This window comes from Tubulanus polymorphus, chromosome 4 (assembly GCF_964204645.1).
Source record: "Tubulanus polymorphus chromosome 4, tnTubPoly1.2, whole genome shotgun sequence".
Lineage (NCBI taxonomy): Eukaryota > Metazoa > Nemertea > Palaeonemertea > Tubulaniformes > Tubulanidae > Tubulanus > Tubulanus polymorphus.
The window spans coordinates 18786535-18804786 of NC_134028.1; the positions used below are offsets into that span (position 1 = coordinate 18786535).

An 18252-nucleotide genomic window follows, 5' to 3' on the forward strand; every position below is an offset into this window, starting at 1 on the left:
GACGCAATAGTAACTCGTACCGCAGATAATTTGATAAAAAAGATTTATGGAAGCAAATATAAAATTCCATTAGACTTTGAATTGATAAATAATAATGCACCTTTATATAAATACGCAATTCAAGAAGATGTTATATTAGAAATAACATTTGCTCCTGTAAATGAAATTGTATTATCTAGCGTTGCTAAAGATATGGGTTATAAATTATCGAATATATGTTTAGAATATGATACAGTAACTGATGAAAATATTTCAAGTATAATTCAAACTCAATACAATCAAGGATTTTCATTATTATATGATTATATTGATAAATTTAAAACTGTAACTATTAATGCAAATGATGAAATAATTAATGAGAATATTAACTTCCCAAGAAGATCTATTAAAGGTATATTAATATTTTTTACTATTGCAACATATTCTAATGGTGCAATACAGGTTGATAAGTATTATAATCCTGAAATAACAAAAGTAGAAATAACTATCGAAGGAATAGCAAATAAAATATTTTGTCAAGGAATAGGAATGATAGATCAATGGCCAGAAATTAGAAAACATTTTATGAATGAAAAAGTAAAATCATCTGAAAATTGTAATATTAATCAAATTGATTATTATACTGGTAATAAATATGCATTATGGTTAGATTTTAGAACCACGGAGGATAATTCATTACATGGTTCTGGGAAAAAACTACAGAACACTAAAGATGGAATACAATTATTCATGACAAAGAAAAAAGGAAGCTTAAATTTCAAAATGCATATTTATATTATATCTGACGCACAATTAAATATTGTAAATTCTCAATTAAATAGTGTTATGTATTAGAATTTTCACTTTAATAAAAATTTATCATATTATAATTAGCGGTGGGCCTCAACATGTACGGTGTGTATCTCCTCTGTAACCGTGGCGTTTCTGCACTTCATACTCACACATATTGTTGGTATGTATGTGAAGATGGTCATGGGGTATCTTTTTTGGAAAAAAATTCAATATATGTGGAAAAAACGAACTTAATTCACGACAGATTTACAGATGCTCACCGGCTAATAGTTCTCAATTCTTTTAGCAGATGGCGCCAGTAGTGCGTGTTTAGTTTGACAATCAAAAGAGATAATCGAATGATTGTTTACAGTTACTGGGCAAGGATTCAATCACTATGGTCATGGGGTAACCTTTTGGACGACATTTTGTGTATTTTCGGCAAAAAGTGAATTTATTCTTAGTTTAAATTCATCGTATAAATTCATCGTCAAATTTGTATCTGTTTAGTTTAAATTCATCGTCGAATTTGTATCTGTTTAATTCACAAGTGAATCGAATTGTCCGGTGGCCGATCGGTATCATCGCAGACTCGCGTGTGGAAGCCCCGGGTTCGCCTTCCGAGCGGGGCCACTATTTTTTTTTTTTTTAAACTGACCCAGTGATGTCTTTAATGCAAGAGATGAGATTTCGTGTCAAAGCATGTTATGTAAGTAATTTTGTTCTTTGTTTTCTCGGAATAATATTTATTCTTTCACTGCCTACTGCTCACACTGCCTCACACGGCTTCATGGTCTGAAGCGGAAATACAACTGCTTCTTCAGTTCTCATTCACGTGTATTCATTCCATTCATGCTTTGAAAACCTGTTTCAGTGTGTTTTGTATTCATCTATTGTCATCGTCAACCTTCGTTGGTGTCAATAACGTTTATAACAAAGGTAGGCTGATTGACGTAATACACAGAGGCAGATGTCCGTTAATATTAATGAAAGAATAACAACAATTATAAACAAGATCAAACAGTCGGAAAGTAGCATTGTGAAAGATTTGGCAGTGGCTGAGCTCAACATTGTATATCACAACTGTAAGGAGTCCAGTAAGTTGAACCCTCGCGCATTATCTTGCATCCGGGAATCGTTTGATAAATTCTGTACAGACATACAGAAAGACTTAGCAGCCCTACAAACAGATGCCCGAAGGACCATAGCGGGATTCAAATCCCAGATTGCAAAATCTGCAATCAAACCGGTAGCTCAATCGACACCAAAACGGAAATGTCTGTTTCAAAATTCCGAACCGCAGCCGAAGAAAGTGCTACTACAAAAACCAAAAACCACAGATCCAGAGATTGAAACTACATGTAGTACAAACTTAGACATATCCAGCACAGATGATGCCGAACTATCCCTGGCACTGCAGATGTGCGACACTCAGACGAGAGAGAAGAGTGAAGAGCAAGTTGATGAAGAGGGGGCGATGAAGATAATAAATTCAGAATCTGAATAAAATTTGTAACATTTTGATAATAAAAAGATAATTTGTAATTTCATTGCAGACTAACTTTTTTTCTTTGACGGTAATTGGTTGAGGTTTTAAAAATGCCTAAAAAGGCCAGCAGTCGTTCCCTTTCACGGTCATCAAAAGATGCAGCTGCTAGAAAAACAACGCGAGCACAAGAAAGTCCACAACAGAGAGAAGAAAGAACAAGTCGGATGCGTGACCGAGTTAGAGCACTAAGATTGGATGCACGATCACAGTCAGAACCCCCAACTCGCCATTTTAGGGATTCTGATTTTCTAAGACTTGGAGTTTCTGAACACTTTGATGAGGATACACTACCTCATGACCTCATACGCCACAATTGTAGAAAACTTTATGACATTAACTGCGCACATTGCAGTGCGTACAGATGGCCAGACGAAAAGCCATCCATGTGTTGCAAAAGTGGGAAAATTTTTGTCGAACCTATACCTGCACCACCGGCAGATATTTGTTATCTCTTTGATAATGATGAACATTTTCTGAACAATATAAGGGCATACAATAATGCTTTAGCCCTGGCATCAATTGGCTGTACTACTGTTTCACCTCCAGGTTTTAATCCCACATTTAAAATACAAGGTAAAATGTACCATCATATTGGTTCCTTACTTCCAGACGAGACATCCACGCCTAAGTACGCACAGTTATTTTTTTATGACACCGATAATGAGGTTGAAAATCGTCTGCTGCATATGAGTGCATTGAATCGTGATATCCTGACCAAATTGCAACAATACCTTCACGAAGTTAATTCATATGTACAGTCATTTAAAAGTGCCATAGAACTGACATCTAGCACAGATGAAGATATTCGCATCATCCTACATGCTGACAAGAAATTGAAACCATCGCTTGAGCACTGTAGATTATGTAACTTACCAACTTCGTCTGAGGTATCAGCTCTATGCCCGGAGATGTATGCGGAAATGCTGATGTTATAGTACAATTTCGCGAAGGCGGTTTAAAGAAAATCAGTAATCTACACAGATCATATGATCCGTTACATTATGTTCTTCTCTTCCCATATGGAACGGATGGTTGGCAGTTAGGTCTGAAAACCACTGATAATAAAACACTCACCGCATTAGATTTCTATTCGTACCGCCTCCATGTTCGGAAAAATGATTCAAATATTCTAATGAAAAGTCGTCGTTTGTTACAACAGTATGCGGTAGATCAGTGGGCTAAAATTGAAATGTCCCGACTGCAATGGGCGAAATTACACCAGAAGACCATAAGAGCCGAAAAATACCAAGGATTACATGATGCCATACAGAATGGTGATGTCATGAACCCAGGTAAAAAAATAATTCTACCACCAACAATATATGGATCTCCGCGCTTCTATTCAGAGGCATTTCAAAATGCGATGACTATTGTCCGATACATTGGACGACCAGACTATTTCATCACTTTTACAACAAATCCAAAGTGGCCTGAAATAGTGGAATCTCTAAATCCGGGTGAGCGAGCACATGATCGACCAGACATTGCTGTAAGAGTGTTCAAACTGAAATTTGACTCTCTGATGGATGACCTCCTGAAGAAGCATGTGTTGGGCCGCGTGAAAGCACATACTGCAACAATAGAGTGGCAGAAACGCGGGCTTTCACATGCCCACATATTGCTCATTATGGATAACGACGATAAGCCAAGGACGCCGGAAATCATTGACCAGGTAGTGAGTGCAGAAATTCCCGATATAGCATGCAATCCACGGCTGCATAAAATAATAACCGCAAATAATATACATGGACCATGTGGTACAATAAATCCCGGGAATCCTTGCATGGATGGTATTGGCGTTAGCAGGAGATGCACAAGAGATTTCCCAAAGATGTTTTCTCAGCGAACAGTGGTCCATGACGACAATTACCCTGTTTACAGACGAAGATCCCCAGATCAAGGGGGCTATAGACACACCATTCGTATCCGAGGTGCTGATTTTGATGTCGACAACTCATTTGTGGTTCCATATAACCCACTGCTGTCACTCAGATATGATGCTCATATTAATGTTGAAGTCGTTCACTCTATACAGGCCGTGAAATATCTATATAAGTACATCACAAAGGGACAGGACAAAGTTATTGTTTCATCGGACGATGGATCGTCAGCCCAAGATGAAATATCCACCTACCTCAATGCACGCTACATATCGGCAAGTGAAGCGTTCTGGAAGATATATGGCTTCCCCATTCACCAAAAATATCCTCCAGTTGAGAAATTGCCGTGTCATTTATCAGGAGAACAAACTGTGCTGTTCCAAGCAAGTGATGCTGCTACAGTTGTAGAAAATGGACCGCCCACCACCAAATTGACAGCCTTCTTCCAAATGAATGCAGAGGATGAAACTTCTAGAACTATCCTGTATCCAGAATTCCCAAGATACTTCACGTGGAACACGTCGGGTAAAAAATGGCAACGAAGAAAACGTGGAACAGTCAATGCTAATGGTGAAATAACAACCGATGTACTAGGACGTATACCCACGATATCATTAAGTGCCCATCAAACTGAACTGTATTTCTTGCGAATGCTCCTACACCATCGGGCAGGTGCCACAAGCTATGAAGACCTTCGAACAATCAACGGTGAACTATGCCCTACATTCCAAGATGCATGCATGAAACTCGGCCTCATAACAGATGATGGAGAAATATATCGTGCCATGGAAGAAGCCTCAAATCTACAGTTTGGGTCACAATTAAGGAACTTTTTTGCCACACTTCTAATCTACTGCAGGCCATCAGACCCATTGCAGTTTTGGAACAAATGGAGAACTGAGTTAAGCAGGGACATAATGCACCAAATGGATGTTGATCACGTTACTGCCAGAGTTGAGAATGAAGTTCTACTACAGTTACAGCATGCAGTTCAACGTGAAGGCCTGGATCTTGCATTGGATTTCTCGCTTCCATTACCAGTATTGGATTCAGTCACCTCTTTGCCCAGAGTGATTTCTGAAGAAACGTCTTATGATATGCCAGCACTGCACGCTGCACTCACAGAAAAGCTGCCAACCTTAAATGATGAACAAAAACTCATTTATGATGCTGTCATTGGATCACTTCAGAATGATGAAGGCAAACTTTTCTGCATAAATGCCAGTGGTGGAACTGGGAAAACCTACTTGCTTAACGTTATTCTAACGGCAGCAAGATGCAATGGTTTCGTAGCATTAGGAACTGCTCTTTCTGGTATTGCATCCACACTCCTAGACAATGGCAGAACACTACATTCAAGATGTAAAATTCCTATAAATGTCAAAGAAGACTCGACATGCAATATCTCCAACAATACTGCTACAGCTGACCTGCTAAGACGTACAACACTCTTGGTAATTGATGAGGTATCCATGGGTAACAAACATACATTTGAATGTCTTGATAGATCATTACAGGATATACGTCAGAATCCCTTGCTATTTGGAGGTCTTACTGTTGTATTCGCGGGAGATTGGCGACAAATTCTACCTGTCGTCCGTCATGGCTCTCGACCTCAAATTGTTGATGCTACCCTAAAGCGTTCCTACATATGGCCCCACGTGAAAATGTTGCAGCTTACTCAAAATATGAGATTACAACTTTCAGATGATCAGGATTTCCCCAGCTACCTCATGTCAATAGGTAATGGTACGACTGAAACATTCGCTGACATTGGACCCAACACCGTTACAGTTCCTGATCACCTTTCATTACCGACTAACAGGTTGGATGATCTGTGCGATTTTGTTTTTGGTGATAGTGTGTCCCCTGATTCCTTATGCAGTAAGGCTATTATCGCTCCAACTAACAAAGCTGTTGAGAAGGTCAACAACCGCATGATCTCAAAGTTCTCCGGTACTCAGCGTGAATATCTCAGTTCAGATGCGGTACTGGAAAATGAGCACCAGTATCCTCTGGAATTCATCCACTCTCTAAACCCATCTGGACTTCCTCCACATAAACTCATCTTAAAGCAAAACTGTCCAATAATGCTACTCAGAAATTTAGACCCCGCCCATGGACACTGTAATGGCACTAGATACATCATTACCCATCTGCATGATCATGTTATCGAGGCCGTAATAGCTACTGGTGTTCATGCAAGAAATCGACTATTTATTCCGCGTATACCGATGGCGCCCAGTGATACTTTGTATCCTTTCCAAATGCAACGTAGGCAGTTCCCAATTAAGTTAGCATTCGGTATAACTGCCAACAAATCTCAAGGTCAAACATTGAATCGTGTTGGTATCTATTTGCCTACAAGTTTCTTTTCGCATGGTCAGCTGTACGTAGCGATGAGTCGTGTCACATCGTGCAGCAATCTCAAACTTCTGTGTACTCACAAACCCAATGATGAAAACTGTGAAATTAAATATACGGACAATGTCGTGTATAAAGAAATACTGTAATAAATACTGCAATGCAATGTATAATTGCCCTATTCGAATTGTGAAATAATATGTCGTATAGAAACAGTTTATCTACCCTTCAGAATTGTTGGCTTAATGTAAAATTTCATTAAATTGTTTGCCCCAAAAAAGATTAATGTACCTTAAGAAATTGTTGCGCATTTGAAAATTGTTGCCGTCATAAGTAGAAACGTTTTTAAGTGTAATTTATGAATTCATAGATATATAATACATTTTATTTTACATCTATTTGCTTATGGTTTCCTTCTGTTTATCCATCCCTGTCAGCATTATATTATATTCGTCTGAAACTCAATCTGATATTAATAACCCAGGAGACACTATTAAAACCATACTGTTCACACACCATAGAAACCCGTCAGCGACGGGTATTCAGCTAGTATAATAAATGGAAGGAGGTAAAGTATATGAAAGAATAAAAGCTGATAAAGAAATCAATGATAATTTATATTATGTAATACCTTATAAAAGAATAAATGAATATATTGGAACATTTTTATTAAATGAATTAAATCAATACAAAGAATATTTAATTGAACGTAATAATGATATAAATAAAAAAGATAATATTAATGATAATATAGATAATATACCTTCTACATCAAATAATGTTTTACCTTCTATATCAAATAATGAAATAATATTAAATATTAGTGAAAATAGAAATTATTGTGATTATTGTAATGGTGAATTTTCAAACTTTCCATCAAATTGGAATAATCACATGAATACAAATGTACATATTACTAATGTTATAGAACGTGTTGGTATAAGAGAATTTATAGAACACCCATTTAAATATGTTACAAAGTTTGTTTCAAATAAAAAAGTAAATGGTAAAGAATTATATGAAGATTTATTATTAGCAAAACCTAATAAAGATGAATTAGATTTAACAGATACTAATAAAATATTAGAATCAAACATTGTCAATGAAATATTAGGAAAAAACACTAAGAAAGATGATAATGAAACTATAGTTACAGTATTGATATTAAAGATAATGTGGATACATTTTTTACGAAAGATAAAGTAGTAACTATTGATGATGTGGTAAAAAGGATGAATAAGTATAACAATAATGAAGAATTTGAAGAAGATTCGGTAGAGAGTTTGGAAATATTTTGTTAGGGTATGATATTGAAAGTGATTAACATATTAATTATATTTAACTCAAATAATAATATTGGATGAAAATTGTATAAAATAATAGTAAATAAAAAAAGGGGTTTTAAGTATTTATGTATCTAATACATATCTAATACATATCTAATACATATTATTTGAAAATACCTTAAATTGTATATTTTTTTTTAAATTTATATTGAAACCTCAGTAATAATAAATAACCTTTATTATTTTCAAACTTATTCATATATTAGTTGAAAAAATAAAAATAAATTGGTTGAAAATTGTATGAATAATATTTATTTTAAAAAAGGGGGTTTTAAGTATTAATGTATCTAATACGTATCTAATACATACCTAATACATACCTAATACATAAATACTTAAAATATCTTATTCTATAAACTTATATTCATATGGAAATTGAAGCCTCAGAAGTAATTTTGAACCTTTATTATTCTTTAATTTATTCATATATTCATCATGTAACTCAGTAGGTATAATTTGATTTTCTTCCAATGATTGTTGCATAGATTTTCTATCTTTGTTATGAAATAAAACTAGAAATCTTATATTCTCCCTAAAGTCTTTAACAATTGAATTATATTTTTGATTTAAAACCCATGTTGTTATCCCGAAATGTCTCCCAGAGAAAGCCAGATAACATAACTCACTTTCTATCACTTTTGAATCATGTAAATTTGCGCAATCATCTATAATGAATAATGTATTTAATCCTTTATAAGTATCAATTGCTATTTTAATACAATTATCTAAATTTTCTTTTACTGTTTTAGGATTTAATATAATAAACTTTTTCATCTTAACTATATCTCTATTATATGTTTTATTCATTTCATAAGTAGGACAAAATAATATTATATAATCAAAATGATTCTTATATATAGTTTCTAACAAATCTAATTTCTATCAAATGAAATGTGTTTTACCACAATTGGTTACTCCAGTAACTAACATATTATGCGGTTCAAATATAGATAAATCTTTATTCATTTATTTTTTTAATTTAACTAGATAAAATCCATTCATTAAATTTATCATCTTATCCTTTATATTTCACCAAAGAATACTTTTTTCCTTTAAGAGTTTTTGTTTTCAATACTTTTTCTATTTTGTATTCTATTTCATCTGGATTTGGTACAAGTGATAATTCTTGTTCATAGAAATAACCTAATATTTCTTCATCTTTTAGATCTTCTAATTTATAAACAAATGGTTTAGTTAATATTATCTTTTTAATCTTAAATATTTCTTCTGTAAAATTAGGGGTATAACCTTTATAAAATGTTTTTCTATATTTAGATATTCTAACATGTTGTCCAATTTTAAATTTAGGATCACCGAAATCATGTGTAACAAATGCTCCATATAAATTATTCCAAACTATTTCTGAATTATCTTCTTTTCTAGCTTGTATAGGTTTCATATTTATAGAACTATGTTTAGAATTATTATAACCTTTCACTAAATCACCTAACACATCGATATATTTATATGTTTCATTAGCAGTAAAATATTTCCACATTCTAGTTTTCAATGTTTTATTAAATCTTTCTATAATAGATGCTTTTTTATGTGAGTGTGTTGAAAAATAATCTACATCGTTATCAGATAATAGTTTTTAAAAATGTTTATTATAGAATTCTTTACCTTCATCAAATTGTATCTTATCTGGAATAGCTTCTTTAAATATTGATTTAAAAGCATTTGTAACTTCTATACCAGTTTTATTTTTGATTGGAATTGACCATGCGTATCTACTGAATATGTCTATAACATTTAATATCCAGAAATATCCTTTGTTGTATTCCTCTAAGTTCTTCATGTCAATTAAATCTGCTTGCCATTGTTGTTCGATATATGAAACCATAACTTTTCTTGTTAAATAAGTTTTATCCATTTTCTTGTGGATTTGATATGTTGGTTGATTTTGTAACCATGATTTCAATTCGCTATATTTTATATTTTCTTTATCGGATTTAATTTTACCCCATAATTCTGAAACGTTAGAATATAATACTTCACTTTCTGGGTTATAATATAAATCTCTTAAATATTGTTCTTTTTTCATCTTATTTTAATCCATTGATAATAATTTAGATTTAGTTTCAATGACTTTATGATTTGACTTATTTTCTGGTATGATAGGTTTATTATCATTGGAATCATTATTGTTATAATCAGATTTATACTTATATTTATATATTACACCGGATAATATAATAATTGTGATTAACCCAATTGTAATATATAAGTAATTATTTCTTCCACTATTAGAAGAATCAGATGGATTGTTATTTGAATTAATATCAGATAATTTCTGTGGCTCATTTATATCAGTTAATTTCTTTTTCTTAGCTCTTTCAAATTCTGCAGATCTTTTACCTAATTCCCTATCCCATTTTATTTGTTTCTCGGATCTAACCTTTTTCTTAACGCCATCACTAATTTATTTTAGTTAATTTTTGTTCTGATTCATTTTCTGTTTCGCCGTTTGGTTGTAGTACATCTGTTTCGTTCTTACCTGATTTTCATTCCATAGGTTTGATGTGACACCAGTAGAAATTAATGTCATAAGCGATCCTAATTGGAATGAAGCATACCCGATCCATTTTTGTAATTCAGTCATAACTAAGTAGTCATCTTTCAAATCACTATATAATTTATTTTCATCATCAATTGATATTTGCCGGTTACATAACTTTGAGTAACATTTGACAATACCATCTGAAATAGAATCATTTATTCTAGCTAATCTAGCTTCTTCATAAATCTTAAAATATTTTATTACTTTATCTGGTTTCATAGAGTCTAGTTCTTGAAAAGTTATTATTTTTCCCAAGAAATCCTTAGATTTCCCTCCAGCAATCAATAGTTCTAGATGATGCTTACAATATAAATAGTATTCATAATCAATATTGTTATTAACTTGAATAGAATTAGAAACAACTGGATCCTTATTATCACTTATACCCAAATCATCGAATGTTTTTTCAATATCAATACTATTCTTACTCGATTTCTTTGACATTTATATTAGAGAAATTTAATAAGAAAAATATTATAAGTATTATAAAATGATACCAGTATCTCTTTAGATTAATACTAGCTTAGTTAAAGGTAAAGAATTTTAGTATTAGTTATTGTTTTTTAGTATTTTTTATTTGTGATATAAAGTATTCTTTTTTGAAAAGAAAATATTAAAAAAACAATAACTAATACTAGCTAGTTGAAGGTATGTAATTTTTAATATTTTTCATTTAAATTATATTAATCTTTAACCGCTCATTAAAGATTCAACGTATTGTTCATTATTCGGATCATTGTTCCATTGATCAATAAATTTCTTTGCCTTTGTTAACTGTTCTAAATATAACTGTAAATCTAGTTTATTAGATTTGATTTGATTTTCTTTCTTTTCAAGAGGTCTTCAATTTTTCCAATTCCAAATAAGTTTTTTATTGTGTTCATCATTCATGTTAAATTTAGATATCGGTAACACATGATCAATATGGTAATAATCCCCATAATTATCTATGTTCATTTTATCGTCGAATTGAAATATAATCCATGATTTGAGAAATTCATCTGAACAACCCAACAAATTAGATAGTGTTTCTGAATGCGTTTCTTTGTTGAATAATTGTGTTAATCTAGATCTGGTATATAGTTTAGTAGAAGTTTTACAGCAATATTGAAAACCATCTTTGCTAATCTTACGCTTACTAAATTCTGTTAAAGCTAATTTATCTTATTCACACTTAGAACACTTCTTGTAGTATATATTTATAACACCAGTGTTATTTGTAATATTGATAGTTTGTGGTTGTTCTGGTTCCATTTATTATACATATTTTTTTACATATATTCATTCTGTAAATTCTGTAAAATAGAAACAACCGACATAAAATATCAAAACGTGTTCGCATGAGGCAAAAGCGCGCATACAGGCGCGCTTTTGCTTAATGCGCATGCGTTAATCATAATTATATATTCATTCTATAAATTCTGTAAAATAGAAACAACTGAACACAGAAAATTCAAACGTATTCATGTCCGCGTTACATGCGTCAGTCACATGCGGCCATTGATGTCCGCTTTTGCTTAATGCGCATGCATTAATCATAATTATATATTCATTATGCAAATAGAAACGACTGAACATAAAAATTCACCAAGCAGATTTACACAATACATTATACAAGTATGTTCAGTCGTTTCTTCCAATACATCATTTGATTTCTATATATAAAATCTATAATTACAAACATTTTTTCAATTGCCGGTAAATATTTAACTACAACAACAAATGTTAAACTTAACCATTGGAGTCTTAATGTTTTTGAAATTCTTATATAGTTTCTTCTTCGATCTTTTGTGATTTTTGTGCTTCTACGACAATTTCTATTGGTTCGATATCCATTGCTGTTGATTCCTCAGTCAGAGAGAGTATCTTGAGTTTCTCTATCGCTTCTTGATGCATATGACGTTTTATTAATCTAAAAGATATTAGTGGTATCTAAAAGATATACTAAATACACTTAAATATATCTAAAGGTTTCATATTTATTAGCCCTAATAACTACAAAAAACAGTACTTACATTTAGATTTAGAATTGTAAACTATAAACCCCTAATTGCGTTTCGAGAGATAGAATATCCTAAGCGTTATTTTGTATCATCTATTCAGTTCCGGCGTGCTTTCTAGAATGAACACGTCTCCGATTATGACGCGTCATCTATTCAGTTCCGGTACACCTTCTAGAATGTTCTACACGTTTTCGATTATGACTCGTCATCTATTCAGTTCCGATACACCTTCTAGAATGATCTAATGTATATGTCTCTGCAGCATACTATGACTCATATGTCTCAGCGTCATAGTAACAGCTGTGACAGCTGTGAATTTATAGATTTATTCCATAGCTCTTTACATAAAATGTATATGGGCTCAAATAGAATCATGTTCTAGTATAAACAGCTATGTATTATATTATGTTTATATATGAATTATTTCAATCACACTTTACTAACACTTTTAATGTTTAACTCATACATATATAAATATTGAAATAATGTTTAAAATATATCTTTATATCTATCTATAAGAGCTCACACTTTACTCACACTGTTATATTGAATAATCTATCAATTTATATGTTATTCATATATATTTTATTCATGTATATAAATATTTTAAGAGTAATAGGGGTTTAGTTGTTCTAGGTTAAAGGTTGAATGGTCGAGTTCATTAAAAACAAATATTAAAAGTAATTTAAAACTATAATATATTTTCATAGCCGTGTGTATTTTAGTTAAAAAATAGAATAATTATTATTATTTGAATATATTTGATTATATGAATTTGTGTATTGTAAATAAATCAATTGGTCGCGGAGCGGAGCGGTAGCGAAGCGGAGCGACCAATTGATCTATTTAAATTGTTTCTGCGCATCAAATGAAGTGTTATCATTTCCAACTATTGGGGATCTTGTTTCAACTTGCACGCCTAAAATACAGATCAAATAAGTTCTAATTGATTGATTTATTCTTTGTATTCCAGCTTTAGTAAAACCTTCACTATTTTCTAAAATGAAATTAATCCAACCATTATTGTTTTGTTGTTGTATATTATTATAATATTGTGGTAATCCATTCCAATTTAGTGTTCTTATATCTGAATTTGTCATTATTTTTCCAAATTACTTAGTATAAAATATTCCTAATCCACCCATTGTACCAATTTTTGATCTAAAATCATTATTTGAATTAATATTAAATTCATTACATATTTTATAAAACTTAGAAAAAATTGATATTATTATTGAGTTCATTAAAATATTTTGAACCTGGTAAAGGACATTCTAATTCATTTAATATTAATTTTGTTTGAAAATATGTATGAAATCTAAAGAGTGATAATATTAATGGTAAACTTGGTTTGTTTAAATGATCATTCCAACTTATACCACAACCAGTTGTTGCACAATAAACAGCAAAATTTAATTGTTTCTGCCAATATTTCATATTAGATTTTAATAACCATTGTTTTGCCTCATTTAAATTTCTAAAATCAATTGTATACACATGAAATATATTTTCCACCTTAACATTAAAATAATTAGTTTCAGTAACATAAATATATAAATCAATTAATGAATTTAAAACTTCATTTCTATATGAAATATCTTTATTTAAATCTATTGCTGGAATATTATATTTAATTGATTTATTATATTGGAAAGCTTTTGGAAAACTATCTACCATTTATATAATTAAAAAATTAATAATTTATTAATTCTTTTAATAATTTATCTTATTCTTCAACTGTTATATGACCATTTAAACTTATTGTATAATCTAGTGTATTCTTTAATTTATTAATTTCTTTTATATTAGTTTTAATTTTTCTTTATTACTTTTTATATTCAATTTTGAACTTATACCAGTTAAAACACTTGAACTTAATCCTAATACACCAATTGATATAGCTAAAGGTGTTAATGGACTGAATATTGCTAAAAATGTTATTACAGAACTAATTGTAACCGAACCACTAATAATAAAATAATATATAATTTTACTTTTTAAATATTTTTTCTTTTTTATCTTTAAGTCACATTCAAATTCTAATATTTGTTTTTCTAAATATGTTTTTAATTTAGTTTTATTTATATTGTAGCGGAAATTCCTGTTAAATAGTTTAAAATGTTGTCGTTAATGTATAGTTTGTTTTTCCGCTACGGAGCCCTCCTCATTTTTTTTTTAATTGTAATGTTTTTGGGCGATAATTAGCTCGCCCCTTTCATTTCCCATTCTGTGCACCTCATTTTCTCTGCATATAGTAGTATAATTAATTTCAGCTTTTAATAATCAAAACTTTAGGTTGATCACTTTTCGCTCTCACCTTATTCTACTATGTAAGATCCCGATTTACTATTTGTACAGTCGTCTAAACTTTTAAACTCGGAGCTTTTGCGCGGCGGCCATGTTTTTTGTGCTGTGTGACGTCATCCTCCATGCACGGTGACGTCACACTGCGCGGAATCTATAAAAATGGGTCAGCGCGCGCAAACGTCACTCTCGTCTCGACCCACATTGATTTGAGGTAAACAATAACACGCGCTCTCCTGGCCTGGGGCAACCCAGGTCAGGCCGGGCTCTGACGTTAGTCAACTCGACGATATGTACCTATTTTTAATCCATCGGGAATAGTCAACCTGGCGGCTTTTTCCTTTTACCTTTTTACTTTTATGCCATGGCATGAGCATTATTTTGGGTCTTCGTGGGCCTAAATTTAGCGACCATTGAGTCATTAATCGTGGATTTTTGCAAGGAAGGAGAGATCCTTGCACTAGCCCTTTTATAGATTATAAATAATTTATAACTAAGATAGATTATGATTTATTTTGAAACAATTTATTTAACCCTTTTTTTTATTTGAATGAGGTGTACAATTCAATTATTGTGATAAAAACTTCACGTGCAATATGTAAATATGTATATAAATTATACAGTAGTTATTCGTTTCTGAAATAATAATTTTCTATATTATTCAATACAAGACTTATCACTGTCGTGGGGGGTGGCTTCTGGACGAAGTAGGATCCACTTTCTTGAGGCCAGGTTTATAAATCTTATTCTTAATGAAGTGGCGAGTGTCGGGGTGTCTTTAGACACATAGATGGGGGCAAGATACTACGCCAGGACGAGGAGATCGTGCAGGGAGGCACTCGATATGATGTTACACCTCGAGGACCTGAGGAAAAGATGCGCCGGAGCTCGGGTGACTGTGAGGTTCCGACATCGAGTCAAGGGCCCTGACTCGATAGACCTCATGGCGGACACCTGTCCTGTCTGGTCCGTGTAATTGGGTCAATAGCTAAGACTTACCTCTGACACTCGCTTCCTTCTCTCCTATTCCTTTTTTACGAACTATAAACTTTTTGTCTCTGAAGCTGTCCATCCCTTCGGCGGAAACTTTCTGAGGATTTCCCCTTTGTAGTTCCACTCCCCGGGACTACAGGACCAAGGCGGACCCTGTAGCCACGCTTATTGAGGAGACCTGAAGATCACGACACCTATCGGTCGCTACCAGAGGATGACACTAAATCGCGGACGCGTACCGGCTACAATATCATGAGGAATAATATCAATATTATCAACTTTATCATCCATTTATTTAGCAAAGAAATTACTAATTAGTAAATCTATACGCTACAAATATAACAATAACAGTTCCACCTAAAATCCATATTATTTCATATTTCTGTTGTTCTTTACTTGGGGTATAATAATCTGATAATTTAGGTTTGTATAGATGTAATTTTTCTTTATTGGTTACCGCGTTATATAAACTCATTGCATCATCAACTGATTGAAAATCTCTATGTGAAATCTTCTGATCATATAATTCCTTGTTAATATAATCCATATAGTTTTGTCTTTTTTCTCTATATTCTTCTGCAGCTTTATTGTATTTCTGTAATGTTAAGTTACGTCTTTTTTGTTCTGATAATGATCCATTTTTATCAATATGTTTAAATAAATAACCACCACCAGTAAATGCTAAAGCGTTAACAATTGCCGATCCTATAATAGTTATAACTGCAGGAGCCATTTATTTAGTAAAATAATTGCGCATTTATATAGGAGGAATATATTTTTGTTTTTCCAAATAATCAATAGTTAAATTAGATAAAGTTACTGCCAACGTTAATTTTAAAATATCATTTATATCAAATCTATCAACATTAACACTTACCATTTTAAATACTTTTTTTAATACCATTGAATAACCAACAGTTCCAACTGATAGTAATGCTCCATTATATAATCCAGTTATTATCCACTTATTATAACTCATTTATTTATCAAAAAAATTGCTATCTTCAAAATATTTAGTTAACTTATTTATGATTAATTCAACATTTATTTCATTACTAGTTTCATTTGTATATATTTCAATTATTATTTTTTTAATATCATCGATGATAAAATCTTCATCTAATTCATAAAATCTTAAAGATTCTCTAATTAAATTAGTAATCTTTTCTACATTTAAAGTTTCTTTATCTATTGTTGTTTCATACTCAAATGTTGTTTCATTAGAAAATGCAATATTTTTGATATGTGTTATTACATCAGTAATGTTAAATTTCATTTCTTTCTCACGCTTAAAATCGAACCCAAAACATATACTCGGTCCAACAGTTATTTTCATTTATATAATGAAAAAATTACTCTTTACATCTTATAACTAATTCATAAATTACAGGAAAGTTATTCAAATCAATTAAATATCCATTGTGATTTCTTACTTCTAATTTAAAATTATTAAATTGAGGAAAACAAGGTTTAAAATCACATTCAGCTAAATTATAATTTATCTATTGTTTAACATTGTTCAATGGTAAAATATTAAATATACTAGAATTACATGTTGTATCTTTAGTTGCTTCAAATGTTTTTGTAGGATCAAATAAATTGCAATAAATATAAAAGTGTGTAAAAGGTATTATATTTAAAATGCCTTCTACGTTTACTATAACAACATCTGGTGCAATTCCTACCAATTTAGCTAATGGTTTTTTTACTATAAATGCATGTTGACTTTCATCAAATACCTTTATTTTAATTTTATTTGTGCTATCACTTTTTATAAATCTAATTAAAAATTTATCATCTTTTCTAATTTTCTTAACCGTGCTCTTCGATTAATTTCTTGAGATAATGTTTCTAAATCATATAATCCTGGTTTTAAAATTAGATGAAACCATTTATTTACATTTCTAATATGAATTAAAAAAGTATTATGTTCAATAGTTTTATTCGATATATTGTAAAAAGAATTACATAAACCTATATTAACTAAATTTAAATCAACACAATTCTTGAATTCTCTATCTAATTGTATAAGTAAATTATGAGATTTATAATTTGAAAGTTTTCTTGAATCAACAAATATTCTGTATTCTTTTAATTCTACCATTTATTTTACATATTTTCTTATTCGAAATCTATTTCATGGTGCCCTTTTTCATTCTTACCCTTATATATGAAATAGAAATCACCTGAACATAATTCTTCTAGGTCTTCACTTGATAATCTATGAAATCTATCTGGTAAATATGTTCTGAATTTATATTTATTTCCTTTTAATCCTTCATATTCTAAGTGTATAAAAATTTATCTCCATATTTGTTAGTAACTGTATCAATATTTGTAATTAGATATTTCTTATGGATTATTAATTCTTTTAACTTCTTTAATTTATAATCTACTGATTTGACATTTGAAGTATCTTTTATTCTATCTAGAAATAATTTGTTGTTCTCACTGTTTGCTTGTTTACTCTCCATTTTAATAA

At 31.2% G+C, this 18252-nt stretch overlaps 1 protein-coding gene and 1 long non-coding RNA gene across 2 annotated transcripts; one reads left to right on the plus strand and one right to left on the minus strand.

Annotated features, from left to right (window-relative positions):
- Positions 1-3218: 3218 nt before the first annotated feature.
- On the plus strand, positions 3219-6713 carry LOC141904363 (uncharacterized). The gene has a single exon (XM_074792949.1). The coding sequence runs from the start codon at positions 3219-3221 to the stop codon at positions 6711-6713; it is 3495 nt and encodes a 1164-aa protein (XP_074649050.1).
- A 5196-nt stretch (positions 6714-11909) lies between these two features.
- LOC141904660 (uncharacterized) lies at positions 11910-14862 on the minus strand. Its single transcript, XR_012619168.1, has 3 exons — positions 14791-14862; positions 12486-12587; positions 11910-12382 (listed from the first exon to the last, which is right to left on the minus strand). It is a non-coding gene; the product is annotated as an uncharacterized LOC141904660 (long non-coding RNA).
- Positions 14863-18252: the final 3390 nt, after the last annotated feature.